The sequence below is a fragment of the Ochotona princeps genome, chromosome 4 (genome assembly GCF_030435755.1).
Source record: "Ochotona princeps isolate mOchPri1 chromosome 4, mOchPri1.hap1, whole genome shotgun sequence".
NCBI lineage: Eukaryota > Metazoa > Chordata > Mammalia > Lagomorpha > Ochotonidae > Ochotona > Ochotona princeps.
The window spans coordinates 109,540,335-109,566,263 of record NC_080835.1 but is presented as its reverse complement, the minus strand read 5'-3'; the positions used below and the strand labels follow the sequence as shown (position 1 = coordinate 109,566,263).

The 25,929-nt window shown below is 45.1% G+C and overlaps 1 protein-coding gene across 4 annotated transcripts in view; it reads left to right on the top strand.

Annotated features, from left to right (window-relative positions):
- Positions 1 to 231: 231 nt before the first annotated feature.
- APLP2 (amyloid beta precursor like protein 2) overlaps positions 232 to 25,929 on the top strand; it is an 89,402-nt gene continuing 63,704 nt past the window's right edge. For all 4 annotated transcript variants that reach the window (XM_036494642.2, XM_004593280.4, XM_036494640.2 and 1 more), the window contains exon 1: positions 232 to 576. In XM_036494642.2, the coding sequence (XP_036350535.2) occupies positions 247 to 576 (330 nt within the window). In that variant the 5' untranslated portion in view covers positions 232 to 246. The remainder of the gene's footprint in view (positions 577 to 25,929) is intronic.

The following is a 25,929-nucleotide window of genomic DNA, read 5'->3' as shown; positions in this document are numbered from 1 at the left end:
GAATCCTACAAAACATATCCCGCAGAGGCGGAGGAGCGCGCGTGCTCTCATTGGGAAGCCGCAGGCGCACCCCGGCCAACGCAGGGAGGAGAGGCGCGCGGGGTGCACCAGGCCGGAGCCAGTGCCACCCCCGCCGAGTCGCGCCCCCGACCCATCCCGCGCACAGCCGCGCGCCTCCGGACCTCAGGGTCCTCACCCGGGGCCGGCGCAAGGCCACCGGGGGCGGGGCCCGGTGCGGGCTGTTCCATGCCTTCATTGGCTGTGGGCTCACCAAGGGGCGATGCCCTGAAGGGTTCTGCGGGCTGGCATTGGACTCCGCAGAAGGAGGCGTGGCTGGTTGAAGTCAGTTCCGGTTGGTGTAAAACCCCCGGGGCGGCGGCGAACGGGCTTCAGATGCTTCTGGGTGGTGGTGGCGTCTGCAGACCTGTCCGTGCGTTTCCAGCTTGCGAGCTTAGTGCGAGAGCAACGCGACGAGGGATGGCGGCCACCGGCACCGTCGCGGCCACGGGCAAGCTCCTCGTCCTGGTGCTGCTCGGACTCACGGCGCCCGCCGCGGCGCTAGCCGGCTACATCGAGGTAGGGACCGGGCGAGCGCGCCCGGGCGCCGTGTTTCTCGCTCCCCGGTGGAGCGCGGCCTTCAGCCGGGCAGCCGGGCTGGGGGGCGCGGCTCGGGGGTTCCGGCGCTGCGGCGGGGCTGGCGCGTCCTCCTCCTCCGCCCTGCTTGGCGCAGTACTTAGCGCTGGAGGTCGGACTGCCTCCCCCGCCGCCGCCGCAGAGGCCAAATGAAAGGCGTCGGGGCTGCGGGGGGCGCCGAGCCAGCCTCAGCTCCCCTCCCGCGCGGCGCCGCCACGTCCCCCGGGGACCCCGCGCAGTCCTGCCGCTCGCCTTGCCCTCTCCCCCGGGGTCAAAGCGAGACTCTGCCGTGCGCTCTGCGGCCCCCGCGGCTGGCCGGAGCCTCGGCTTGGACCTCGGTGCGGCTCCGGGGGTGTGAAGGGTGTGTGTGGGGGGACGGCCGCATGGAGACACCCCCCGTTGGCCGTCTGGTGCGGCGGCGGGCGCAGCCTCGGACGACCAGGTGCCCTTGCCTTTGGGGATGCGGCTCCGAGCCTGGTGGGAACGCGCCCACGCGGGGAGCCTGCTGCCTGCCGCTGGCGCTCGCTCTGCAGGCATCGGGCCGCGCGCGGGCAAGGATTCTAAAATACGGCTTTTTTCCCCCGAGCGGAAGAAAAGTAGAGGAAAAGCCCTCTGTGGTGTGCGCATGACCTGTTTTTTGCGGGGATTTCTGGCGAGTTAGAATGCGTTGTAGCAACTCCTTTAAATCGTACTTTCTGGGCGTCGGGATCTCCGTGGTCCGGTCCCCAGGGAGCCCCACGCGCATCCTTGTTCGGCGAGGTGGGTGCGCGGCCTGGCCCCGGGGTGCTTGGTGGGAGTTCAGGTCGCTGCAGGAGGCGAGGAGCTAGGGCGGCTGTGAGCTTTATTTTTATTCCCGTCTCCAAATAGTGCTTGAGCTGTGGAACCGGAATGTGTGTCTGCGGTAGTTAATTTCTTATCTCCGTTCGCTGTTTTTTTTTTTTTTTTTTTTTTTTTTTTTGGTCTTGTTTTTTTCAAGTCACTACAATTGGGGTTTCTGTGTGCTTAGCTAATCACAAACTCGAGAGTGGATTTGATTAAATAGGCATTGACTGAGCGCTTACTAACTAGGAAAAAAGCCGAAGGAAGTAGGCATTTGCTGCTACAGGATGTTTAGTTGGTTCTCTGGGTCAAATACATCTTACTAAGCAGTGGGGGAAAAAACCACTCTGAGGGCGCGACTGAAAACCTTGTATTTATCCTGCTTAAAGCTTGCTGACCCCTGCCTGAAGAGGAAAAAAGGACTTCAGCGTTCAATAGAAAGTTACTGGTTAGGTACACAGGCTTTTAAATGATGTTTTCAGCCTCCACGCAGTGATCCGTGATCCTGGTAACGGATGGCTTTGAAAACAAGTTGGGTGTGTAGGCTAGGGGGAGGAGAAAACGGGTTTTCTGCCAACGATGAGACCTACCTGGTGCAACAAGGTGTAGGGGGCCATTGTTCCTGATTGTTGAGATTTTCTTCAAGCCCTGAGTTCCTAATAAAGGCTTCTTCAGCTGCGAAGAGGGTTTTCTCTAAGATTGAAGCAGAACACGAATGCTTCTGTGCTGCGGCCGCTAGAGAAAACAGGATGGGACGGGGGTGACATTTGAGGGTCAGCCATCACATTGTTTGGGCACAGAGCTGAAGACAAAGTAGGAATTCCGCATAGCCACAAAATGGTTTTTAAATGCTTTTATGGTAACTTATGTTCTTTGTCGCTCAATTTTTGTCCACACCTGATAAATGCTCATTTAAGCTTTTTGTCTTGCGTTCAGTCAAGTTGTTACAGTTTTCTCTCTGTGTTGAATTTGATTTGGTTTATTTGCTGTCGACTGCCACAGAAGCCTTAATGTAGATGAGAATGGCCTTAATCGGGATGTCTTTGGGTAGGCCCTGATTGAGATTAGCCAGAGGGCTTCTGGCCAAATCCCGGATCAAGTTGCTTGGCACGCTGGCATGGAGTTAGTGATTGGCGAATTTTTAGTGTTGCTTGCTGTTGACTAAATTAATCTCTTACACCTGTTAAACGCCCCCACCTCTGTTAAGGTCACTTCCTCCCTTAAATCCCAGACAAGTTGTCAGTGTGTGCGCGTTCTGGCAATCAAATGGCGCGATGTGTGCTGTGAAATTCCCAGACCCCGTGGGGTCGGTTGTTGGGTGGGTGGGTGTCATGGGGCAGAGCTGGACAGTTCATTTTGCCACACATGAAAGTAAGAGGAAACCCAACCCCCAGTTAAAACGTGACAACCAGGCAGGAGAGAGAAGAAGGCTGTGTGTGTGCACTGCTAAAAGGCAGTGTGGGGGCTTCTAACGGCTTTGGAGAGATGCTTTGGTAATACTTCTGTTGGCAAATCCGTCTTTGTTTCTTTGTGAATGTGCTTAAAAAAAAAAAAAAAAAAACCTTGCCAAGCACAGTGAATTGTTTTCTCAGTCAGTTCCGTCTTTTGGGTTAGGCATTGGCTGTTTTCCATTGAAAGCTGGGCTGTGCCCTGAATCCAGCCTTGTGAACGTGTTAAACTTGTGATGTGACTGAGAAATGAGTTTTCCATCTTACATTTTTTAAATTTGCATTTAAAAATTAGAAGTCTAATCAGAAGCCTTTTAATCATACAGCTTCATTGTGTGAATGTCGCTTTTTAATTGTACATTTATGGACTCTAAATGCAGATCAAAGATTTCCTCTGAAAATTTAGCTTCTCAATTGAGGTGTACCGTTAGTATACACCACACACCAGCTTCTTGAAGATTTGTATGGATATACTTGTAATATGTTGATTTTTATAGTGGTGCCATTGCAGTGGCAGGATTTCAGACGTTCGGCCAGGTACAGTGTCCTGACACCAATGTCCTCTGTTCCTTTGAAGGGTGGCTGCTAGAAAATTGAATGCTATGTGTGACTCGCATTCTGTTCCTGTTGGGTAGTGTTGATTTTGAAGGCTTGCTTGAAGTTGATTATACATATGCTTTTATAGCACACATTTTGACTGTTTCCATATTTTCCCCAATAATGCCTTGCTTTGAAGTTGAGCTAGAGTGATCTTGTTTTGTTAAGACACTTTAAAAAATGTTAATCTTTTGTTACTTTATTCAGTTAATTTTTTCGTTGTTGTGTAGGAATATTAAAGCTCAAAAACTACAACAGTTTAATGGCAATTCTCGTGCCCTTTGCCCAGATTGTTAATATTGCTCCTGCTAAACTTTATCCATTTCTGAGGGTATTTTGCTGAAGTACCTGCAAATGCGCAGTAGATTGAGCCCCTTTGCTCCCAGTGAACTTGAGAGTTATTTCCTAAGAACCCAAGACATTCCCTTACTTCATTTCATAGTTATCAGCTTAAAGAAATCTAACATATACTCAGTGCTTGAGTGAAAAATTGTCTGTATTCCAGTTTGTCAGTTGATTGCGTAATGTCTTTTATATCAGTTGAAATTGTGGTTGATTTTTATGCCAAAGAACTTCTAATTATTGGCAGCGGTAGGTGAAAGGTTAATTGTTTTCCCCAACTGTAGGATTCTCATCTGATACTGTTTGACTTTGGGAAATCGTCACAACTTTGTCCAAATTCTTTGTTGTTTACCCTTACTGAAGTCTCAAGCTTTTGTGTTTTCTTTTATGTATATAAGTGGAGCATAGCCATTGTAAAGAATAAACAATAGTAAATGAAACATATCCTGAAGTTGAATCATCCAGGGAAACCTCAGTGTAAACATACTACCAAAATGTTTAGTATATACCTAAGTTTTATTAAAATAGCACGTACTACATGCCGAAGCTGATGTGTAGCAATTACTCTTTAAATAGTTCTACAATGGACCATGAAAAGAAGATAATATTTTCTATGTGACAAGCAGTAGAAGTCAATCTTTATACAGAAATTGTAGTTGCTATAGAGGGGCTAGTTGAGAGAATCCTAAATTGCCTGCAATTCAATTTTCTTGGGTTGTTTTTTGTGAGATAAACTAGATTACCTTAAGGCTTAATTAAATTTAGTAGATTGTGCCTTGATTTATGGCCTGTATTGGAAAGTAAACCATGTAGGTGCATTCAGATAGAAATGGGTTCTGATACTTTGTATCAGGTAGAATTGATAATTTTGTCAAGGTGATTTTTCTCAGATAAGCATCATGAAGTCTTTTGTATTTTTAACTTAAGTCATTTTGAACATATTTTTGAAATATGAAGATTGGAAAACTAGCTTTTTGTTATGCATAATACTAGTATTCTATGTGGCAGATCCTGAACAATGCATTAGGGAGGACAAATGTGGCTAGAGCTTTTGCCTCCCCAGAAGGTGCTTCAGGGCCCCTCCCCAGGTCTGTCGGGTACATGTGGGATTTTCAGTTTTCAAAGCTTCCCAGGTGATCTGATGTGCTGGCAGGATGTTATCTACTTATATCCCCCACAGGCTGGTGGAATGTAGGTTTCTTATTCCCACCGGAAATGATGTTGGAGGTCACACAGCTTGACCAGACAGGGAATGAATCTGTCAGTCTTTTCCAAATCTACTTTGTTTTTCCTCCCTGTCAGGATGTTTCTCATTCCCTTTTGGGTTACAGGTTTTTTGTTGTGTGTTTGTTTGAAGATTTGTTCATTTGAAAGGCAGAAGCCTAAAATAGGGATCTTCCACCTGCTAGTTCACTCCCCAGATGGCCACAGTGGTTGGGATTGGACCAAGTTGATGCCAGAAGCTGCATCTGAGTCTCTGACGTGGGTGGCTGGAACGCAAGCCCTTAGGCGTCTTGTCCTGCTTTCCCTGGTACGTTAGCACGGAGCTGAATTGGAGATGGAGCACCTGGTACTCAAACCAGCGTTTGTATGGGATCCTGGTGTTGCAGGTGCCACAGTGTTCTTGTCTGCCTGTTACCACCACCCAAAAGCCTGATAGGATTATTTTTCTTTGAAAGGAGCCAATCTCTTTTTTTTTTATCTTTTAAGATTTATTTTTGTGGGAAAGTTAGATTTACAGAGAGAAAAAGGGACAGAGATCTTTCATGTGCTGGTTCACTCCCCGAGTGGTCACAACGGTGATCCGAAGCCAGGAACTTAGGAGCTTCCTCCAGGTCTCCCAAATGACTGCAGGGTCCCAAGGCTTTGGGCCATCCTCTACTGCTCTCCCAGGCTGTATGCAGAGAGTGGAAAGGGAAGTGGAGCAGCCGGGACACAAACTGGCACCCATGTGGGATCCCAGCGCGTGCAAGGCAAGGACTACAACTACTTAGCTATGGCACGGAGCCCAGGAGTTGATTTCATATGAATTAAAAACATATCATGGGCCCAGCGGCGTGGCCTAGCGGCTAAAGTCCTCGCCTTGAAAGCCCCGGGATCCCATATGGGCGCCGATTCTAATCCCGGCAGCTCCACTTCCCATCCAGCTCCCTGCTTGTGGCCTGGGAAAGCAGTTGAGGACGGCCCAAAGCTTTGGGACACTGCACCTGTGTGGGAGACCCGGAAAAGGTTCCTGGTTCCCGGCATCGGATCGGCGCGCACTGGCCCGTTGTGGCTCACTTGGGGAGTGAATTATCGGACGGAAGATCTTCCTCTCTGTCTATCCTCCTCTCTGTCTATCCTCCTCTCTGTATATCCGGCTTTCCAATAACAATAAATCTTTAAAAAAAAAAACACACATACAAAAAAAAAAAACATATCATGGGCCAGTAAGATACCAGACTCTTTTAAGTGTGACTCTTTAAGGATTTATTTACCCGGGACATTGCCTGTGTGTTTTTCATTTTAAAAACTTGCATTTTGCCTATTACACAATGTGCAAGCTTTCTTTAGTAATAAACATGTTTCATCTTTGTATTCTGGCCAGAAAGTTAAGAAAGTTGGAGGTCAGAGGTTGTTTGGAAGAGGAAAGCTACCAGTACCAGAGTTGTGATCAGTGGCCTCTGACCAATGTAATGGTGAGAAGGTTGTGGTCAGCCTGGGGAATGGGGCGCCACAGCCTTGCAAGCTGCCTGTCTAAGCTACCTTTCCTCATGGGTGCAGAGTGGCTGCTGCAGATACAGATGACAAGCTTAGACAGATAATAGCAGTGTGCGGAGGAAGGAGAGGCCTTTCTCCATGGCCAAGGCACAAGGTGCCTGGCGTTGCTGGACAGAACTGTCCGATGCCCTAGCCACTGGAAACCTTGGCAGGGTGAGGGTTCCTCTAGCAAGGCTTAGGCTGCTTGGGAGCTGGTGGCAGGAGGAACAGCGGATGGAGTGTTGGGTCAGGCCTGTCTGGAAAAGATGGTTGCAAGTGCTAGCGACTCCGCAAGGTCTACTACACTGTCCTTCTCCAGGTCAGACGTCATAACTGAGCTTGCCGAAAGGAAGAAGTGAAGTCTTCATACCTGGGTGACCCGTGGGCTACCAGCTGGCTGGGGGGGACCCGTGGGCTACCAGCTGGCTGGTTAAGTTGCCATGGTGAGAGACCTCTCGGTGTGGCTGTCGGATCCTGAGGGATGATGCCATCTACAACAGAGTGGCTGCAAGGGAGAAAAATGAAATTTGTCATGAATTGTGGCAAACACAAATGAACTATAAGGGAGATTTGCAGCCTAGACTAGAAGATGGAGAATTAGTTGTGGTATCAAACATAAATATTTTCACCAAGAGTCAGGTCATGTAACAGTGGGATGTGTTTGAGAAACATGTCCTCAGGCAGTTTAGTGTGGACGTCATAGAATGTGGTTAGACAAAGTGGGATGACTGTGACTACAGTGCCACTGGGTGTTACAGTTGCGTGGCACTGCTGTTATAGCTGTGATTTACAGTTGACCAAAGCGTCCTCAGCTGGTGTCTGACCATACTTCAGGCTTTTGTCTATGGAGGGCTGAAGTGCTGCTGGGGCCTGTTTTGTTTTATCCTCCTTGATTATATTTCCAACACACCTTGGCTAAATATATAAAACATACATGCAATACTCCATTTATGTAATCACAACACTTCCAATGTTTGCTTTAGCCTTAAAAACACACATGCTGCAGATACAGAATATTATAAATAAAGGTCTCATTTGCATGTCCCAGAAGTAACAGTTATCTTGAGGTGGAAATTCAGCACTCCCATTCATGTTTTCATGAAATTTGTACTGACTGTTACTTTTTTGCTTAAAAGGTGTATTATTATTATTAAGATTTATTTACTTTTATTGGAAAGGCAGATCTACAGAGAGAAAGAGAGACAGAGAGAAAGATCTTCTGTCCACTGGCTTACTCCCCAAGTGGTCACAGCCAGAGCTGAGCTGATCCGAAGCCAGCAACCAGGAGCTTCTTCCAGGTCTCCCAAGCTTGTGCAAGGTCCCCAGGCATTGGGCTGTCCTCGACTGCTTTCCCAGGCCACAAGAAGGGAACTAGATGGGAAGTGGAGTAGCTAGGACACAAACTGGCATCCATATGGGATCCTGGTGTATGCAAGATGAGGATTTAACCACTGAGCCAACATACTTGGTCTTATTTTTATTTGAAAAGTAGATCTACATAGAGAAGGAGAGACAGAGTGAGAGCCATCTTCCATCTGCTTCTTCACTCCTCCAAATGGCTGTGGCTGCGGAGCGGATCCAGAGCCAGCAAGTTCTTCTGGGTCTCCCACGTTGGTGCAGGGACCCAAGGACTTGGGCCATTTTCAGCTGCTTTCCCAGTCTCTGAGTGGCAAGCTGGATGGGAAGTAGAGTAGGTACAACAAGAACCGGTGCCCAAATGGCATGCCAGAACTTCAAGATGGAGGATTAGTCTGTAGCCACCGCACTGGCCCAAACTCAGGCTCTTACTGAGAGTTGTAATAAGTATTTGTCAAGGCAGTATTACTTGAGCATATGTGGACACTGTAAAAGTTTATGAGAAATTAATTTGGTGCAGGAAATTATGAATACCTGCATATGAAAGCCTGCAGAAAATCATGGAAAATGTATATTATGAAGGAACTATGCATAGGTTTCAAGATGTTTTGTTTTGATACCAGAATAAACGATCTTTCAGGTCTGCAAACTTCTCGAGTATCCTTGTATTATGTTGACCTTAGAAGGTGTATGAGGGGGGCCCCGGCGGCGTGGCCTAGCAGCTGAAGTCCTCGCCTTGAACGCCCTGGGATCCCATGTGGGCACTGGTTCTAATCCCGGCAGCTCCACTTCCCATCCAGCTCCCTGCTTGTGGCCTGGGAAAGCAGTGGAGGACGGCCCAATGCATTGGGACCCTGCACCCGCGTGGGAAACCTGGAAGAGGTTCCTGGTTCCCGGCTTCGAATTGGCACAGCACCGGCCGTTGCGGCTCACTTGGGGAGTGAGTCATCGGACGGAAGATCTTCCTCTCTGTCTCTCCTCCTCTCTGTATATCTGACTTTGTCATAAAAATAAATCTTTAAAAAAAAAAAGAAGGTGTATGAGGGAGCTGGAGTTAGAACACTGAAGTGTGGATACTGAGTGTTGGTTACTGGAGGCTGGGAGGGGTGGGAAGGTGAACAGCAGGTTTGGTTAAAAATTACTGGTATGAGACCAATAGGGGAATGAATAGAAGAATATGTGAAAGCTCTCTGTGTTACTACCTTACACCTCCTGCTTTGTAAATTTAAAGCTATTCTGGAATAAAATGTCATTTTAAAAAGGTCAAGGGTTTTGAGCTAACATTAAGGATAACCTCATACTCTTGGAGATACCAGCTCTTTCTAACATTGAAAACCCATACTTGCTCTGACTTTAAAAATATTTTTGAGGAGCTGGTGCAATGGCGTTGTAAACTAATCCTGTGCCTGTAGTGCCAGCACCCTGTATAAGCCCCAGTTTGGGTCCTGGCTGCTCCACTTAACAATCCAGCTCCCAGCTAATGGCCTGGGAAAGCAGCAGATGGCTCAAAGTGTGGGGCCGCTGCACCCAAGGGGGAGACCCAAAGAAGCTCCTGTCTTCTAGCTCTGGACCAACCTGAATGGCTGTTGCAGCCATTTGGGGGAGGAGCCAGCAGATGGAGGATCACTCTGCCGCTCCCTCTGTCTCTGATTTTCATGTAAAATAAATAAACATTTAAAAATATTTTTGAGCTTTTTAAAATTTAAAAATAGTTTCATAAAGCAAGCACCTGTGTGACCAGCATCAGTGCTGGGAACCAACACTGGCAGCATCTCCATCTCTCTCAGTGAGTAACCTGTTACCCTAACTTAGGGTGACCACGGCTGGTCCTTGTGGCCATTCTCCTGCCCACGTGTTTCCCCGGGAACCCTGTGTAGTTTTTCAGTTCTGTGTACATGGACTCTTGCTGTTTCTCTTGAAATGTTTCTGAGTGTTACTTGCATTGAGTGTAGCGGTTCATTTTCTTTGCTGTGTAGCATTCCATTGTGCTGAGTAAGCCACAGTCTGTCATGACTTGAGTTTCCAGTTTGACCTTATTCAGAGTGTGCACGTCTCCCTGTGGCTTGCCTTTTCACTGCAGTGATGTCCTGTGAAGTTCTTCACAGCACTGACTTTTCAGTTTTTCCTTTAAAATTATACTAGGTACTTTTTGCGTCCTATTTGAGAAAGCTTTTCCTATCCAGAGGACATTAGCTTTGTTTTGCTTTTCACATTTGGAACTGTAATTGATGTGGGCCAAATGCTGCCCCAGTTCACATGTTTCAGTGTGCAATATTTTCATTGTCATTCATTTTCTATTGTGATCCTGTGGTTTTGACCCACTGTTTACATAAATGCACAGTTCTTCACTTCCAAGTAATGTGAAAATTCTTTGGTTTTTGTTATTTTAACCTTAATTGCCTTGTGTAAGAATTAGTCTTTTTTTTTTTTGACGTTTAGAACCTGCTTATTTCCAAGTTCATGGTAAATCTTCGTTGTGTACCTGGGGTGTGTATTATGAAGTTGTTTGTATTGTTGGTTCTGAAGATGATGCCTTCATGTTCTGTTAGTTACTGCGGAAGCAGTGTTTAACGCCTCCCATTGTCATTTTAGCTTCCTTCTTTCGGACAGTTTTTGCTTGTTTTAATGAGGCTCTTTATCAGATGTATAAAAATTTAGATTTGCTGTCTTTCTCTGAAGAAGTCAACCTGTTAAGAGTTATAGCTTCTTTCTTTATCCTAAATAATGTCTTCACTTTTCTCGACACTTTGCCTAGTATTTCCATATTTATATTTTTATTTTTTTTAAAAGTGCAATATTTGTTTGAAATGTTTAGTTCATTTGCACTTAATGTGACTACTATTATGCTTGGGTTTTCATCTACTTTATTATGTAGTGTTTTTGTTCAGCCAGTTTTGTGGGTTTTTTTTTTTTAACTCTTAGAATTACTGTTTCTGGGCCTGGTGTGGTAGCCTCATGGCTGAAATCTTTGCCTTGCATTTGCTTGGATTTCATATGGGTGCTGGTTTGTGTCCTGGCTGCTCCACTTCCCATCTGTAGGAGGACATTGTGACCCTAGAAGGTCAGTGAGCACAGGATTACAGTTGATTGGACAATATTTGTATGATAAACAACTGAATGGGCGTCTTGTGTGTGACTGATTGGATATCCTTCGCATGAGAACAACTGAATGACTACCTTTTGTATACCTGGTGGGATAACATTTGTATAAGAACAGTTGAGTGGAAAGTAATATACAAGACAAAAGGACTTCCAAACAAAGGCATTAGAAACAGTTGATGGTTTTGTTGATGAGCTAAGTATCTCTACCCTAATCCTACATGACCCTCAGTGTATAAAGTCTGTTGCCCCTAATAAACTTCGGCTATTGATCATCAGTCAATAGTCCGCGTGTTACTATTGGCTCCGTGCACCAAGTCCATCCGGCAGGACAGCGACACTATCCAGCTCCTTGCTTGTGGCTTGGGAAAAAAGTGGAGGATGGCCCAAAGCCTTGGGACCGTGCGCCCCAGTGGGAGACCAGAGGCTTCTGGCTTTGGATGCGATCGGCTCAGCTCTGGCCATGCAGCCGCTTAGCGAGTGTACATTGTATGGAAGATATGTCTCTTCTCTGTATATTTGAACTTTACAATAAAAAACAAATCTTTAAAAAAATTTAGTATTTCTCCCTTTTATCACTTGGAACATATCCAAATTATGGTTAACACAGAAATTTAAATATCTCACATTTATTAATGTCTTACAGTTAGTACTTTTTCCCTTTATTGGACAATACAGAGATGTTAGAATTTAACCCCTTTCCTAAGATGTATGTTTACATGACTTCTGCTTGAATCTTTCTACCTGGCACCACAGAAGCTGCCATCTTACACATTGTCACTGTAGCCTGTCTCCTTGCCTCATTTGCTTAATTTCTGCGATCCTTCCTGCTGGTAAATAGGGCCAGTAAATTCCTAATTGTTGCAGTTATTAATTTCCTAATGTAATATTGGTTATTTTCATTTTCTAGATCACAGTTGGAATTCTCAATCTTCTGTATTGTTGAACATGAAGAATAAAGAATCCCTGTCTGGTGGGCATATGCCAGCTGAAACTGATTAAAATGCTGTGTCCCATCTGCGATGAGTTTGATACCTGGCTCTGGCTTCTAATGCCAGCTTCCTGCTAAGGCAGACCCTGAAAGAGAGTGGTGGAAATATAAGTGATAGGATTACTGCTTGGAGTGTGTCCTGGCTTCGGCCCTGCCCGTTCCTCGGTTTTGGGAAGAGAACTCAGAAATGATGGAAGTCTTCTTTCTCATCCCCTTTCTGTCACATGAATACATAACAATACTTTTTTTTTCTTTTATTGATTGCATTGCATTATGTGACACAGATTTATAGGCACTGGGATTCTCCCCGCCCCTCCACAAGCCCTACCCCAATGGTGGATTCCTCCACCTTGTTGTTTTAAAAATCTTTCTGGCATCCCATATGGGTGCCAACTGCTCCATTTCCGATCCAACTTCCTGCTTTTGGCCTGCAAAAGTAGTGGAGAATGGCCCTCGTCCGTGGGCTCTTGCACCCACGTGGGAGACCTGGAAGAAGCTCCTGGCTTTGTACTAGTTCAGCTGCTACAATTTTGACCTTTTAGGGAGGAATCAGCAGGTGGAAGAACTCTGTCTCTCCTCCAGTCATCATCGTCATCATCTTTGCGTTAGTAATTTTTGTATTTGTGGTTGCTGTGAATCTTCATATTTTCTTTTTCTGCTGGCCTTAATTCAGGTTGTTTTGTTTCCTTGTTTGTGAAGTAATTTTTTATTATGTGCAAGACATTTTATTTATATAGATGCCTATGGATTAGTTTGATGTCTAGCTGAATGTTACGTTCTAGAGACTATTTTTCATTTGCTTCTAACTGGAGTTTGAAGATATTAGTTTTTTTTTTTAAGATTTATTTATTTTGATTGGAAAGGCGGATATACAGAGAAGAGGAGAGACCGAGAGGAAGATCCTCCATCTGATGGTTCATTCCCCAAGTGAGCTCAATGGCTGAAACTGAGCCAATCCAAAGCCAGGAGCCAGGAGTTCTTCCTGGTTTCCTACACGGGTTCAGGGTCCCAAGGATTTGGGCTGTCCTCGACTGCTGTCCCAAGCCACAAGAGGGAGCTGAATGGAAAGCAGGGCCGCAGGATCAGAACCGGTGCACATACGGGATCCCGGAGCATTCAAGGCGTGGACTTGAACCACCACATCGTGCTGGGCCCGATATTAGTTTCTTGTTTGTTGGACTGAAATTCCTGGAACTGACCGGCATTCTCTGTGCAAGCCTGGGCATTTCTGGTTTACCTGCTAGGGTTCAGTCTCTTTGGGGTATCACTACTAAAACTTTAAGCTTTCCACCTGTGTTTCCTAGAGCCATTGATTCTATTCCGTTCCCCTTAAGGAACCACTGGACTATGATCTTCAGACTCTGAACATTCACCTGTGCTGTGCTTAACTCTGCCAGCAGTGTATCATTAAAAATCACCTTGAGATTCTGTATTGATGTTTTACAAATGATTATTTTTCCTTGTGATTCTTACTGTATGTTCTGTGTTACAGAAGCATATCTGGTTTCCTTATGTTTGTAACACATTTTCTCTGCATTTGTATAAAAACATTGTAGATCATTTAATGTTTTGTAATAATCACTTAAATTAATTGTCCTTAATGGTTTTGGCTTTTTAACTCTACAGTTTCAAAATGTACAGCGCTTGACCATTTATATAGTCTATAGTCTTCCACATTCTAATTGGATTTGGGTGCTTATGCTGTTGCCTCAGCATTTTGAGGTTTTTTTTTTTTGCTTTCATTTTTTTTTATTAATTGCATTGCGTTATGTGACACAGTCCTATATGCACTGGGATTCCCGCCACCCCTCCCCAAACCCTCCCCCCCTTGATGGATTCCTCCACCTTGCTGCATTACCACAGTTCAAAATCAGTTGAGATTCTTTCATTGCAAGCATATACCAAGCATAGAGTCCAGAAAAATTCAATGGCTTATTGGGGAGACCATCTCTGGTCTGAAGGCAGAGACGGCAGGGCACCATCCCTATCAATTAAAAGCCCCGACATAATATCAGCAACAATTTATAATGTTATGGAATTAGTGGACAGAGTATTGGGTAACCAATATGTTAAAAATAAAAAAATAAAAGTTCTTAACCACATGAGGTTGAGATAATATTACATTTTACAGGTACTATTTTTCATATTTACATCATTTCATCTTAAATCCTAATATACTTTTAATACCCTATGTTATTCCGTAATGGGGAGGGAGAGCAGAGAAATCTTCCATCACTTTCTTTAACCACTCCTCTTTGGACGGGCATCTGGGTTATTTCTATGTCTTTGCTATTGTAGATTGTGCTGCAGCAAATATAGGATTACAGATCCCTTTCTCATATGCAGTGTTCATTTCCTTTGGATATATTCCCAGAAGTGGGATAGTTGGGTCATATGGCAGGTTTATTTGGAGTTCTCTAAGCACTCTCCATACTGATTTCCATAGTGGTTGTACTAGCCTACACTCCCACCAGCAGTGAAGGAGGGTTCCTTTCTTCCCACATCCACGGAACAGGTGTTGTTAATAGAGTTCTGAATGTAGGCCAACCTCACCAGAGTTAGGTGGAATCTCAATGTGGTTTTCTTTTCTATCTCCCTGACTGCTAGGGAGCCTGAGCATCTTTTCCTATGCTTATTAGCCATTTGAATTAGTTCTTTTGAAAAATGGGTTCATTTCTTTTGCCCGTTTATTAATGGGATTGTTTGTTTTGCTGTCACTGAGTTTCTGAAGCTCCTTGTAGATCCTGGATATTAGTCCCCTATCAGTTATGTAATGTGCAGTGATTTTCTCCCATTCCGTTGGTTGCTTCCTCACTTTGTTGATCATCTCCTTTGCGATACAGAAGCTTCTCATCTAGATGCAGTCCCATTTGTTTATTTTGCTTTGACTACCTGTACTTCTGGTGTTCAAGACTGAATTTATCCAAACACCTTCTCGCTTACACCAAACCCATAACAAGCATAGTTGAGATGCAGGTTTTGGAACCAACCAGAGTTGAATCTGAATCTCAGCTCTGCCATTTACTAGCTGGGTAAACATTGGAAAGTCATTTAACTTATCTAAGCCTCTAGGAAAATATAAGTAACGGGCCCAGCGGCGTGGCCTAGTGGCTAAAGTCCTCGCCTTGAAAGCCCCGGGATCCCATTTGGGTGCCGGTTCTAATCCTGGCAGCTCCACTTCCCATCCAGCTCCCTGCTCGTGGCCTGGGAGAGCAGTCGAGGACGGCCCAGTGCATTGGGACCCTGCACCCGCGTGGGAGACCTAGAAGAGGTTCCTGGTTCCTGGCTTCGAATTGGCACAGCACCAGCCGTTGCGGCTCACTTGGGGAGTGAGTCATCGGACGGAAGATCTTCCTCTCTGTCTCTCCTCCTCTGTATATCTGACTTTGTAATCAAAATAAATCTTTAATTAAATAAAAAGAAAATATAAGTAACCATGTTTATCTCAAAGTTATTGCCAGGATAAAATAAAATACTGGAGATAAAGGAACTTAGTACAGCTTCTGACACATTTAATAAACTGCAGTTGTGATTGGATTCTGAAGAAAAACTCCAGATTGAAACTCAAGAAATAACTTTCCTTTGACCTCAGCAAGATGTCCTGTGATGACTAGGAATCTTTTCATGCAAATTCCTCATACTTGTATGTGCAAACTTGTGACAGTATAACTCATAAAAGCCCAAAGGCGGAAACAGTAGAGGTGTTATCAGTAAAAGAAAGGAAAAACATAATATGGTACATACATACAACGTGATATGAAGAATGAAATCCAGTCCTTACAGCTGAGGTGTTTGTGTCCTTTAACAAGGGAACAGGTACCAGCTCTGCTGCAATTCCAGTTTCTTGCTAAAGCACGTCCTGGGAGACCGCAGGCAGTAGCTCACGTGGTTGAGCCCCACTCTGAGTTCCCTGCTCCTGAATGTTGCAAGCATTTGGGGAGTAAACCAGTGAATAGGAGTTCTCCCTACCTCTTTAAAAAATATTTTTTTAAAAAAAGAAGAAAATTCTGATGCATGCTACAATAATGAATTCTGAAACATTATGTTAAGTGAAATAAGCCAGAGTTATTTCATTATTTGCATTCTTCGTGGGTGAGGAACTTCAAGCAGTCAAACCCATAGGACAAAAAGTAGAATAATGATTCCAGAGAATGAGAAATGCATAGGAGCTACTTTGTAAAGATGGAATCTCCATTTGGGATTATGATGATTTTCTAGAAACAGGTAGTAGTGATGACTGTGCAACACTGTACACTTGCTACGGAACTGTACGCTTGAAAATGTTAATGTGATTAATTCTATCTGGTATTCATTTTTATATTGTATGTATCTAGCCACTATATAAAAAACAGAATCAAAGAAGGACTGAAAATCACGTAGACAAATCTTTCAGAAAATTTTGCTGTACGGTCAGGAACAGTAAAGTGAGACAATAGTAGAAGCAAGAAGAGGATTTTAAGAAGGGTCAAGTTTACAAGCAGTTTTATGTGAACTGCAGTGATCTAAGAGAGACACGATCATGCAGAGGAAAGGAGGGAGAACAGTTCCAGCAACATTGCTGAGAAGGGGCTGGATGGTATGCGGTCTTCACTAGCAGCAAAGAAAGGGAAAATCTATAGCGGAGGATACTAGGAAGGTGAGAGTTGCAACTATCGTAACGAAGGGCAGGTGGAACAGAGTACATGCTTCCTTATGCTGGCAGAGATGAGAGTGTAGTGATAGGGTTTGTCCGAACTCTCTTCTGACTCTTCTGTCTCTACCATGATAACATGGTAATGTCTCTTCAAGGACATCTATGATTGGGTCAGGCAGGTATTTAAGTGGATGGATTTTATAGTATGAAAATTCTATCTCAGTAAATTTGGTATTTATGTACAAATATGCACAGTTCATGGAAAATGGAATTAAAACATGCCTTCTCACCTTCTTAGGAAAAAAAAATGCTTGTTTAATTACAAAAATAAAAACATTAGCAGGAATCCAGAATCTGAAGCATAAGTAGGACTCAAGCCCAGGCATATGAGGGCAGGTGTCCCAACCAATGCAATAAACATTTACTCTGGGCATGAAATTTTACGCATGGGGGAAAATAATCTACAACTGGTGTAGCATATTGAGAGATGAAACTGAAGACTTTGGGTAGGGTCCAGATAGCACAGGGTTGCGATGTTCTTTGTGTTTGAGACTATCCCAAGAACAAAATAGCGCCACATTGGGTGATGTGATCACTATGCCTGAATATCCCACAGGGAATGAGGCGAAGGGAAGAGTATGGAACCAGGTAAGTGGTATTCCTCTTCTCTAGACTAGCTATATTCTTACGTTAGGGTGTTGCTGATGAGAATAACAAATTCTCTAGGACTTACGGGAGTCGAGATGCAACGCAATACTGAAGCAGCCAAGTTGACTTGCTCAACTGGGTGGATGGTGAAATGGGAATTTTCGACTCAGAGGTTTCACAGTGAGGGGGTGACATCAGTTCTTTTAAAATGTATTTAGAATAATAAAGACTTCTGCCGTAGTGAGCCCTTTTCACTGGAATTGTTCAAGTCAAACTAGAGATTTTTCTGTGGAAAACAGCCTTGCTCTGGAAATACATTTTGGGTTCAGGTCCTATCCAGCACTAATGATTTACCACAGAAAAGGTTCATTTTTGCCAGAATTTGTTCCCCCAGAACAGCTCATGGCTGAAGAAAAAAGGCACCTGGAATTTGAATTCCTCAGAATCATCCAGCCTGAGTTAATAATTAAAGGCTCCTTGTACTGTCTACATTTGTTTGTTTCACCTATGTGCAGAATTCTGATTTCACAAAATCCTGCCAGCCATGTTATTCAACCCAGTGTCAAAGACGTCTGTGTTCCAGCAGCCCAAGGACAAGTCCCTACTGGCAGGGGAAGAGAAAAGGTGGGAGGCTGCAAAAGCCACAGAAACTGACCCTGCCCAAGCCAACCCTGAGAAGAGGGCTCCCGTGACAGTTAATTTACACTCTCACACCCTCTTCAAGCAGCTAACTCTGGGTCCTAAAGGGCCCAATAGCCTGGGCAGGGGGTGAGGAGGGAAGGATTAAACATCTTAAAGTGGCAGAGTGAAAAAAAGAAATTCAAAGGGGGAAAAGAGGAGATGAGACAAAAGAACAATCCAAGGAAAGTCAAGCTGTTGTGCCACCTGCCAGCTGCTGTCACCTCCAGTCCCTTAAGAAACACCTGTTCTTTTATTGAGTGGCCTCCTATTAAATGCCCTAGGGGAGGTAGATGGGGCTTATTTTGATTACCTTATTACCACACCAGTGGTGCTCTAGCTGTTCACCTTATACAAACCAAACACTCATCCTTGCACCACCACCTCCAGCTCAAAGTCTTTGCCTCAGCCTGGCTCCCCAGGTAAGCACTCAGTCATCTGTTTCCATCTTTCTTCAGATCTCAGCAAAAATCCTTTAGTATTGCATCTTTCTGGTTTTCCTCACCTCTGAAACAAGTATAATTATATATACACACACGTACACATATATGGATGTATGTATTTGTGTGTGTATGTAAGAGAATAACAAGAGAAACCTAGAGATCACAGGTGCTGCTAGGACTAAATAACACTACAGAATAACTTGTTGGAAACAGCCAGGGACTATGCATACAAGCCGTTTTGACTGCTTTTACTTCTCCAGTGGATTTCAGCTGTTAGAATTAGGGTGTGCGGGTGCTTGGCTGTTTGCCCAAGATTGGGGAGAAGATTAACATGAGACGTCGCTAAGCTTTGGGAAGAAAAAAAAATCCGCTCTGCTTTGGCGGGGAAATCAGCTTCTCCACCTTGCACAGAGGAAACCCTCTGTTCCTAAAAGCTGGAGGTGTGGGAAAACAAACTACACCAAGACCGGGTGCACAAAGTGCCCCGGCGCCCACCCACCTCCAGATACCTGGGGAGCCTCCAAGGCTGTCCCAGAAAAGGGACTCGAGACTTGGGGTCCGGCACCTTTGCACTTCAAACGATTGATTTGGCAGCCGACCCAGAACTCCAACACCCACTTTAGATATGTAAAAGCACACATCACCCTTGCTACGAAGGGCCCTCCAATCGTTGTGCCCTATGGTGGCTATCTGGGCGTAAACAGGCTCAGGGTAATCTATTTGGTTTCCCTGTTCCGCTCGAGCACCTTCCTCAAGGAGTACGTCTATGTCCCACGCAGGATTGCCTGCTTGGGCATTACGACGTGCGGTGTCTAGTGCTAACTCGTGGCAGGCTGACTTCCAGACCAAATACTGTCCAGGGGACAGGGTGGCTTTAGCTAAATTTTTCCAATCATCAGGGGTCAATGCTGAGCCTGCTATCTGTTGCAGCACCGCGAGGGTGAAGGGGGCATGAACACCATAGGAGTGAACAGCAGCCTTCAAATCTTTAATTAACTTAGAATCAAGTGAGACCCAAGAGCGAACTGGGGGATTTTGTGTTCTATCCTCTGTAACTGGAAATCCTTGGCCTACCTCGGCAAAATCGCGCCATGAACTTGCACCTCGAGGTGGGGGACACATACTCGATCTCCCTTTCACTCCCTGCATTGCCAGGGCGGCACAGTCGGCTTGAGTGGGGTGTATCCCGGAGGGGGAGCCGGCTGCCAGATAGACCTTTTTGATTGCATTGAGGCGGTCTCTAGTTTCTGTGCAAGTTCATCTATATACTTGTCAGAGGCCCCCGCCTGACTGCCGAGTCTGAGTCTTCTTCACTGCTGTCTCTGCCTTTTGAGGAAGCTGCTTCTTGCATCTCGTGTAAGACTTTCTCACCTTCCTGTGTAAGTCCTCTGAATTTATCAGTGCCATCTGTCTTCAGCAGTTTCTGCAGTAAGTGCATGTGCGCTGAAGAAGTTAAAATGCCCATATTTCTAACACCTTTTGTCGTTGCTAACTCGCGAACTTTATTCATCGCTAAACCCACGAACCTGACGTGCACGTCCTGCCTAGTGCGGCTTCCTGAGCAAAACGCTCAGTTGTAAACTAATTCCCGCTGTAAGCGGCTCCCTGAGTGATTTGCTCAGCTACTTACCTTCCTGGTACTCACCAGCTAACTTCTGTCCGAGTCATAGCGCCAGATATCAGGGTCTCCTGTCCTGTGGAAGAAATCACCTGACACTGGAGAACGTTTCGGAGGCGCTTTATTGAAACCTTCAGTTAAATCCGTTAATTCCGTTACGTAGAGAACCCCCCCCTCCTCCCAAAAGCCCCTAGCTTATATATCAATCCTATGCAATCAGCTTACACGCCCGAGGCATGCGGTAAAGGGCCAATCACAGGGCACTTCCAAGGCTCCAAGAGGAAGTAGGGTCCAGGCGTCATCTTAGGGCAGGGCATTGTCAGTGCCCCCAACATCCGGGTGGCCGGCACGCTCCCTCCCCGGAAGCCCTGGAAGCTAAGCGATGGGGGAAATCAAACGAGTCACCGTGGTTGCCCCGCTGTGGGTGGGAGGGCGGTGTGTGGAGGGTGTTGGGGGTAGTGCGGGGAGGAGGGAAACAGCCGATTGCTCTACTCTGCGTTGCCCGGGGAAAATTCTAGAACCACCTTGACAGTCGTGAGCAGCAGAGTCCAGGCGGTGGTCACTGGAGAACGCCTGGTGCACACAACCCTCACCTGCCCAAAAGCTTCAGTTTCCAGGTGTAAAAAATGGGAACATGACCCAATAACCTCTCTCACCGGAAAAAAATCAGAGTTTCTCCTGATGTTTAGTTGGAAAAGGACGGGAGAGAGGAGGGGAGGATGCGATTAGCTATGAAAGCTGAGGAGGAAAAAAATAATGCTCTGAGTGTAGGCGAGGGAGAAGGCTGCGTGCAGGAAAGGTGCATTGTACAGGCCTTATGCAAACTATGGATATGAACCTGCACGCGGGCCCACAAGGAAAAAGGCTCTGTGTCAAAGCCCACAGGCCCCGGGCCATGCGCCCCCGCGCCCCACCAGGACGCTTAGTCGCCCACAGTTCAAATCCCGACGCCTCCAAGAGCCTTTTCTGCGCTTGCGCAACAGGCTCGGCCCCCCCCCACACACACACTGGGCTCCAACCCCCACTGGCCATGCCCCTCTCCTCACCTCCCACATCCCTCGCCGCCGTGTGCGCACAGGATTGTGGGACACAAACAAAGTGCCCCCAAACAGGCGGGGCCGGCCCGCGCGGCTCCCTCCCAGCCTCCCCTCTGCTCCCCTCAGCCTTTTCTCCTTCCCCACCCTGCCCTGTCCCACTGGGAGAAGGCCTGCTGTCGTGCCCAGCGTGCCTTCCTTGCTGCCACCGGCCCTGCTGCACCTCACGGGCGCGCCAGGGGGCTGGCCTGCCATGCCCCAGCCCCACGGGCCTAGGGGCAGTGGCCCGAGATGGCAACTGACCCAGGGCCAGGAGGTAGGATTTGTCTCACCAGCAAGTAAACAGGATAGGCTAGTTCCCCCGCTTGGATTGCTGGCCTATCAGATAGTGCCAGGTGACCCACGGGGAGAAGTGATTGGTGGAGAACAATATAAAAGTAGCCGGTAAAAGCTGGATGAAGACGGACGAAGACGGAGGACAGGGCACGACTGGGATGGAAGGGCAGAAGACTGGGGGTGACAGACAACTAGGGGGCGATGGGGAGACTGGGGAATGAAGCAGAGAGTACAGGAAGAAAAGTGGGAAGAAGGGTGGCGGAAAACGGGAGGAAGGGTGGCCGAAGAAGCGGGTAGGACAGCTTAGACAAATGGGCGGCGACAAGCAGGAGCAGCGGAGAGAAGGTTTTAAACACAGCCGCTTTTGGCAGTGAGAGGTCCGGTTGCAGGCTTTTCCCGGACCCTCAAAAGTTTGACTCGGCATTTTTAGTGTTGCTGCTGTTGCTATGCGGCAGCACAGGCCAGAAGCGACAGCCAGGCCAGAAGCCCAGAGCCCTGTGCAGTGTGATACATGGCAGGCCCCCAGCGCTGCAGCTGTCGTGCCCTAACCCTGCATGCACTTCAGCAGGTGGCTGCATCAGAATGGGATCAGCCAGGGATCACACCAGATACTCCACCTAAGGGATGTGGGTGTCCTCAACAACGGTCTGCTCCTCCCCCCTGCATTTATTTATTTATATTTATTTTGAAAGAAATCTTTCATCCAGCAGTTCAGTCTCTAGATCACACTCCTAACCTTTCATCGGGTTTTATTCATTTTATAAATTGTGACATTGTTTTGTTTGTGATGATGTCCCAAAATTTGATCAGTGGCAATCATCCAAGCTGACTGCTCTGCCTTCTGCAGCCCTTCTCACTGATTAATGCTGGAGTGCCTGCTGACACGGGCTCTCAAAGGCTTGTGCTTGGTTCCACATGTGGAGACAACGGTTTATTCAAGAAGTCTTGGTTCCTTGTACAGAGGAATGGTATATAGAAACCAAAATCTGGATATTTGGCACGTTCCATGCTGCTGGGTGCTATTGCTTCTAGGAGCTTTGAAAAGAGAACAAGAGACATTTTTTGCTTAATCATCAGTTTGTAATAATCTTGAAAAGAAAATAAGAAACATTTTTTGTTTAATCATGGCTTTGCAGTGATACATCTAATTCAGATTTAACATGGTAGATTTTTGTGTTTCATTAAATATTTGTGCCTTTTGTTTTTAAATGAAAATCTTACTGCCGGATAAGGTTAATTTCTGTTTACACAGTCTTCTTGAAAGTACAAGTGTTACTATCAGTAAACCTCTGAACAAAATTTAATATTTCTTTGCACTGCATTTTTGTACTTAGAACATGTTATATGAAAGGATTATAATCAGAGTGCTGTGTTTAAAATTCAAAATACTTTTCTCTGGTTATATTACCAATTTGTTATGATTCATTGGTTATTTTATTCTAGGATCTTACGTGATACATATAAATGATTCAAAAGTCAAAATAAGGTTTTAAATTAAGCTATACTTCAAAGAAACCTCTGCAAGCTATCATTTTAACATAGTATAATCCTTATTTCTTAATATCTGTCCTCTGTATCTTGAGTGAGAAGGATTAGTAGATGTGCTATGTATTTGAAACCACAGAAGAGTGCTTATAAATTTTACAATTAGGGGCCGGCATGTTGGTTCAACTTGTTGATCGCCACCTCCAAGCACTGGCATCCTGTGTGGGTGGGTGCCTGTCGTGTCCCAGCTGCTCCACGTCCAATCCAGCTCCCTACTTGTGTCCTGAGAAAGCAGTTGAGGCTGGCCCAAGGCTTTGGGGCCCTATACCCATGTAGGAGACTCAGAAGACTCTCCCAACTCCTGGCTTCAGATCAGCTCAATCTGGTCGTTGTGGCCATTTGAGGAGTGAACCAGCGGATGGGAGATCTTTCTGTTTTCTCTAGAAATCTGCCTTTCCAATAAAATGTTTTTAAATGTTTTTAAAATGTTTACAACTGAATTTTGTTCCCTGTAGCAAAGAGAAGGCACTAAGGCTAGTCTGTAGAAGTTAGAGGAGTTTTTGGATGTGGTGTATCACATTTATGGATTTCCGAATGTTGAACCATCCCTACATTCCAGGGATGAATCCTACTTGATGCGGATGAATGATCTGTTGGATGTTTTTTGTATTCTATTGGCTAGTATTTTGTTGAGAATCTTAGCATCAATGTTCATCAGAGAGATAGGTCTGTAGTTTTCCTTGTCTGTTGGTTCTCTGTCCGGTTTTGGGATTAAGGTAATGTTGGCTTCATAGAATGAGTTTGGAAGGGTTGCTTCCTTTTCTGTTGTTTTGAAGAGTTTGTAGAGGATTGGGGTCAGTTCTGTTCGGAATGTTTTGTAGAATTCTGTAGTGAAACCCTCTGGGCCTGGACTTTTCTTTGTTGGTAGATCTTTAATCACTGATTCAATCTCTGCTTCAGTTATGGGTTTATTCAGGTCGTTTGTTGCCTCTGGGCTAAGTTGTGGCAAGTGGTAGAAGTGTAAAAACTTCTCCATTTCCTGGTGGTCTTCTGATTTGTTGGAGTACAGTGCTTTGTAGTAATTTCTAATTATGGCCTTAATGGTTGCAGTATCTGTTGTTATGTTGCCTTTTTCATCTTTGGTGCTGTTAATTTTTGCTTTCTCTTGTTTTTTTCTTTGCCAGTCGGGCCAGTGGGGTGTCTATTTTGTTTATCTTCTCAAAAAACCAGCTGTTTGATTCGTTGATTTTGTGTATAGTTTTTTTTATTTCTATCTGATTAATTTCCTCCCTTGTTGCAATGATTTCTTGTTTCCTATTGTGTGGGGGGCTCTTCTGCTGTTTTTCTAATTCCTGGAGGTGTGTGTTTAGTTCCTGTATTTGGCGCCTCTCTTGGGCTTTGACATGAGCTCCAACTGCGATGAGTTTACCTCGTAGCACTGCTTTGGCAGTGTCCCACAAGTTTTGGAATGTTGTGTCAGAGTTTTCATTGGTTTCCATAAATTTTTTATCTCATCTTTAATTTCTTTGACCCATTGTTCGTTTAATAGCATATTGTTCAACTTCTAAGAGTTTCTGTATTTCCTGGGGCATTTTGAATTGTTGATTTCCAGTTTCAATGCATGGTGGTCTGAGAGGGTACATGGTATGATTCCTATCTTTTTGAAGTTATTTAGATTTGCTTTGTGTCCTATCATGTGGTTGATCCTGGAGAAAGTGCCATGCACTGCTGAAAAAAATGTATAATCTGTGGCCTTAGGATAAAAAGTTCTATAAATGTCAACCAAGTCCAGTTGTTCTATTGCTTGTGTGAGCTCTGTTGTGCCTTTGTTGAGTTTTTGTTTTGTTGATCTGTCTATTTTTGTTAGTGGGGTGTTAAGATCACCCACAATTATTGTGTGCATATCTATGTCTCCCCTTAGGTCTATAAGTAATTGCTTCACGTAGCTAGGCACGTTGGAATTTGGTGCATATATGTTCACAATGGTAATTACTTCCTGATGGATCAATTCCTTCACCAATATAAAATGTCCTTTCCTGTCCCTTTTGATGTTTGTCAGATTGAAGTCTATATCATCTGAAATTAAGACAGCTACCCCAGTCTTTTTTTCTCGTCCATTGGCATGAAATATCTTTTTCCATCCCTTCACTTTCAGTTTCTTAGAGTCTTTTCTGCTTAGATGTGTCTCTTGTAGGCAACAGATAGTTGGGTCCTGTTTGATGATCCATTCCGTTTATCTATGCCTTTTGATTGGTGAGTTTAGACCATTTGTGTTAAGAGTTACAATGGAGAGGTTGCGATTTTGCCCTGCCATATGTATGTGTTTTTGTGGGTGTTGATATCTGTGTAATTGCCCCTCCTTGTGTGGACGTTAGTGGGGAGGCCTTCCTGTTTGCCATCTTTGCTTATGATTTGCCTCCCTTTTTTCTGGATTTAGTGCATTTCTAAGGAGATTTTGTAGAGCTGGTTTTGTGCTGGAATATTCTTCTAGTTTCTCTTTGCTATGGAAATATCTGATTTTGTTATCAAATACAAATGAGATCTTTGATGGGTACATTATTCTTGGTTGACAGTTGTTCTGATTCAGGATTTGGAAGATCTCTGTCCATTCTGTTCTTGCTGGTAAGTTCTCTTTAGAGAAATCAGCAGTGATTCTGATTGGTTTTCTCCTGCATGTGATCTTTTCTCTGCTTCGTACTTGTCTTAGGATTCTTTCTTTGTCTTCGTTGGAGTGGAACTTGAGCACCATGTGTCTGGGTGAAGATCTCTTTTGGTTGTATCTGCTGGGAGTCCTCTGACTGTCCTGATTTTGGGCCGGGTTCTTGTTCCAAGTGTTTTGGAAGTTTTCCTGTATAATTTTGTCGAGCACTCTTTGCATTCCTGACTCTTTCCGCTCCTTCAGGAAGGCCAATAATCCTAATGTTCGATTCTCTGAGGTTGTCTTTCATTTCTGTATGGTCTTATTGGCTTTATTCAAACTTGTTTCTAGCTGTTTAATGAGCTGGGTATCTTCATTTTGCATGTCTTCCA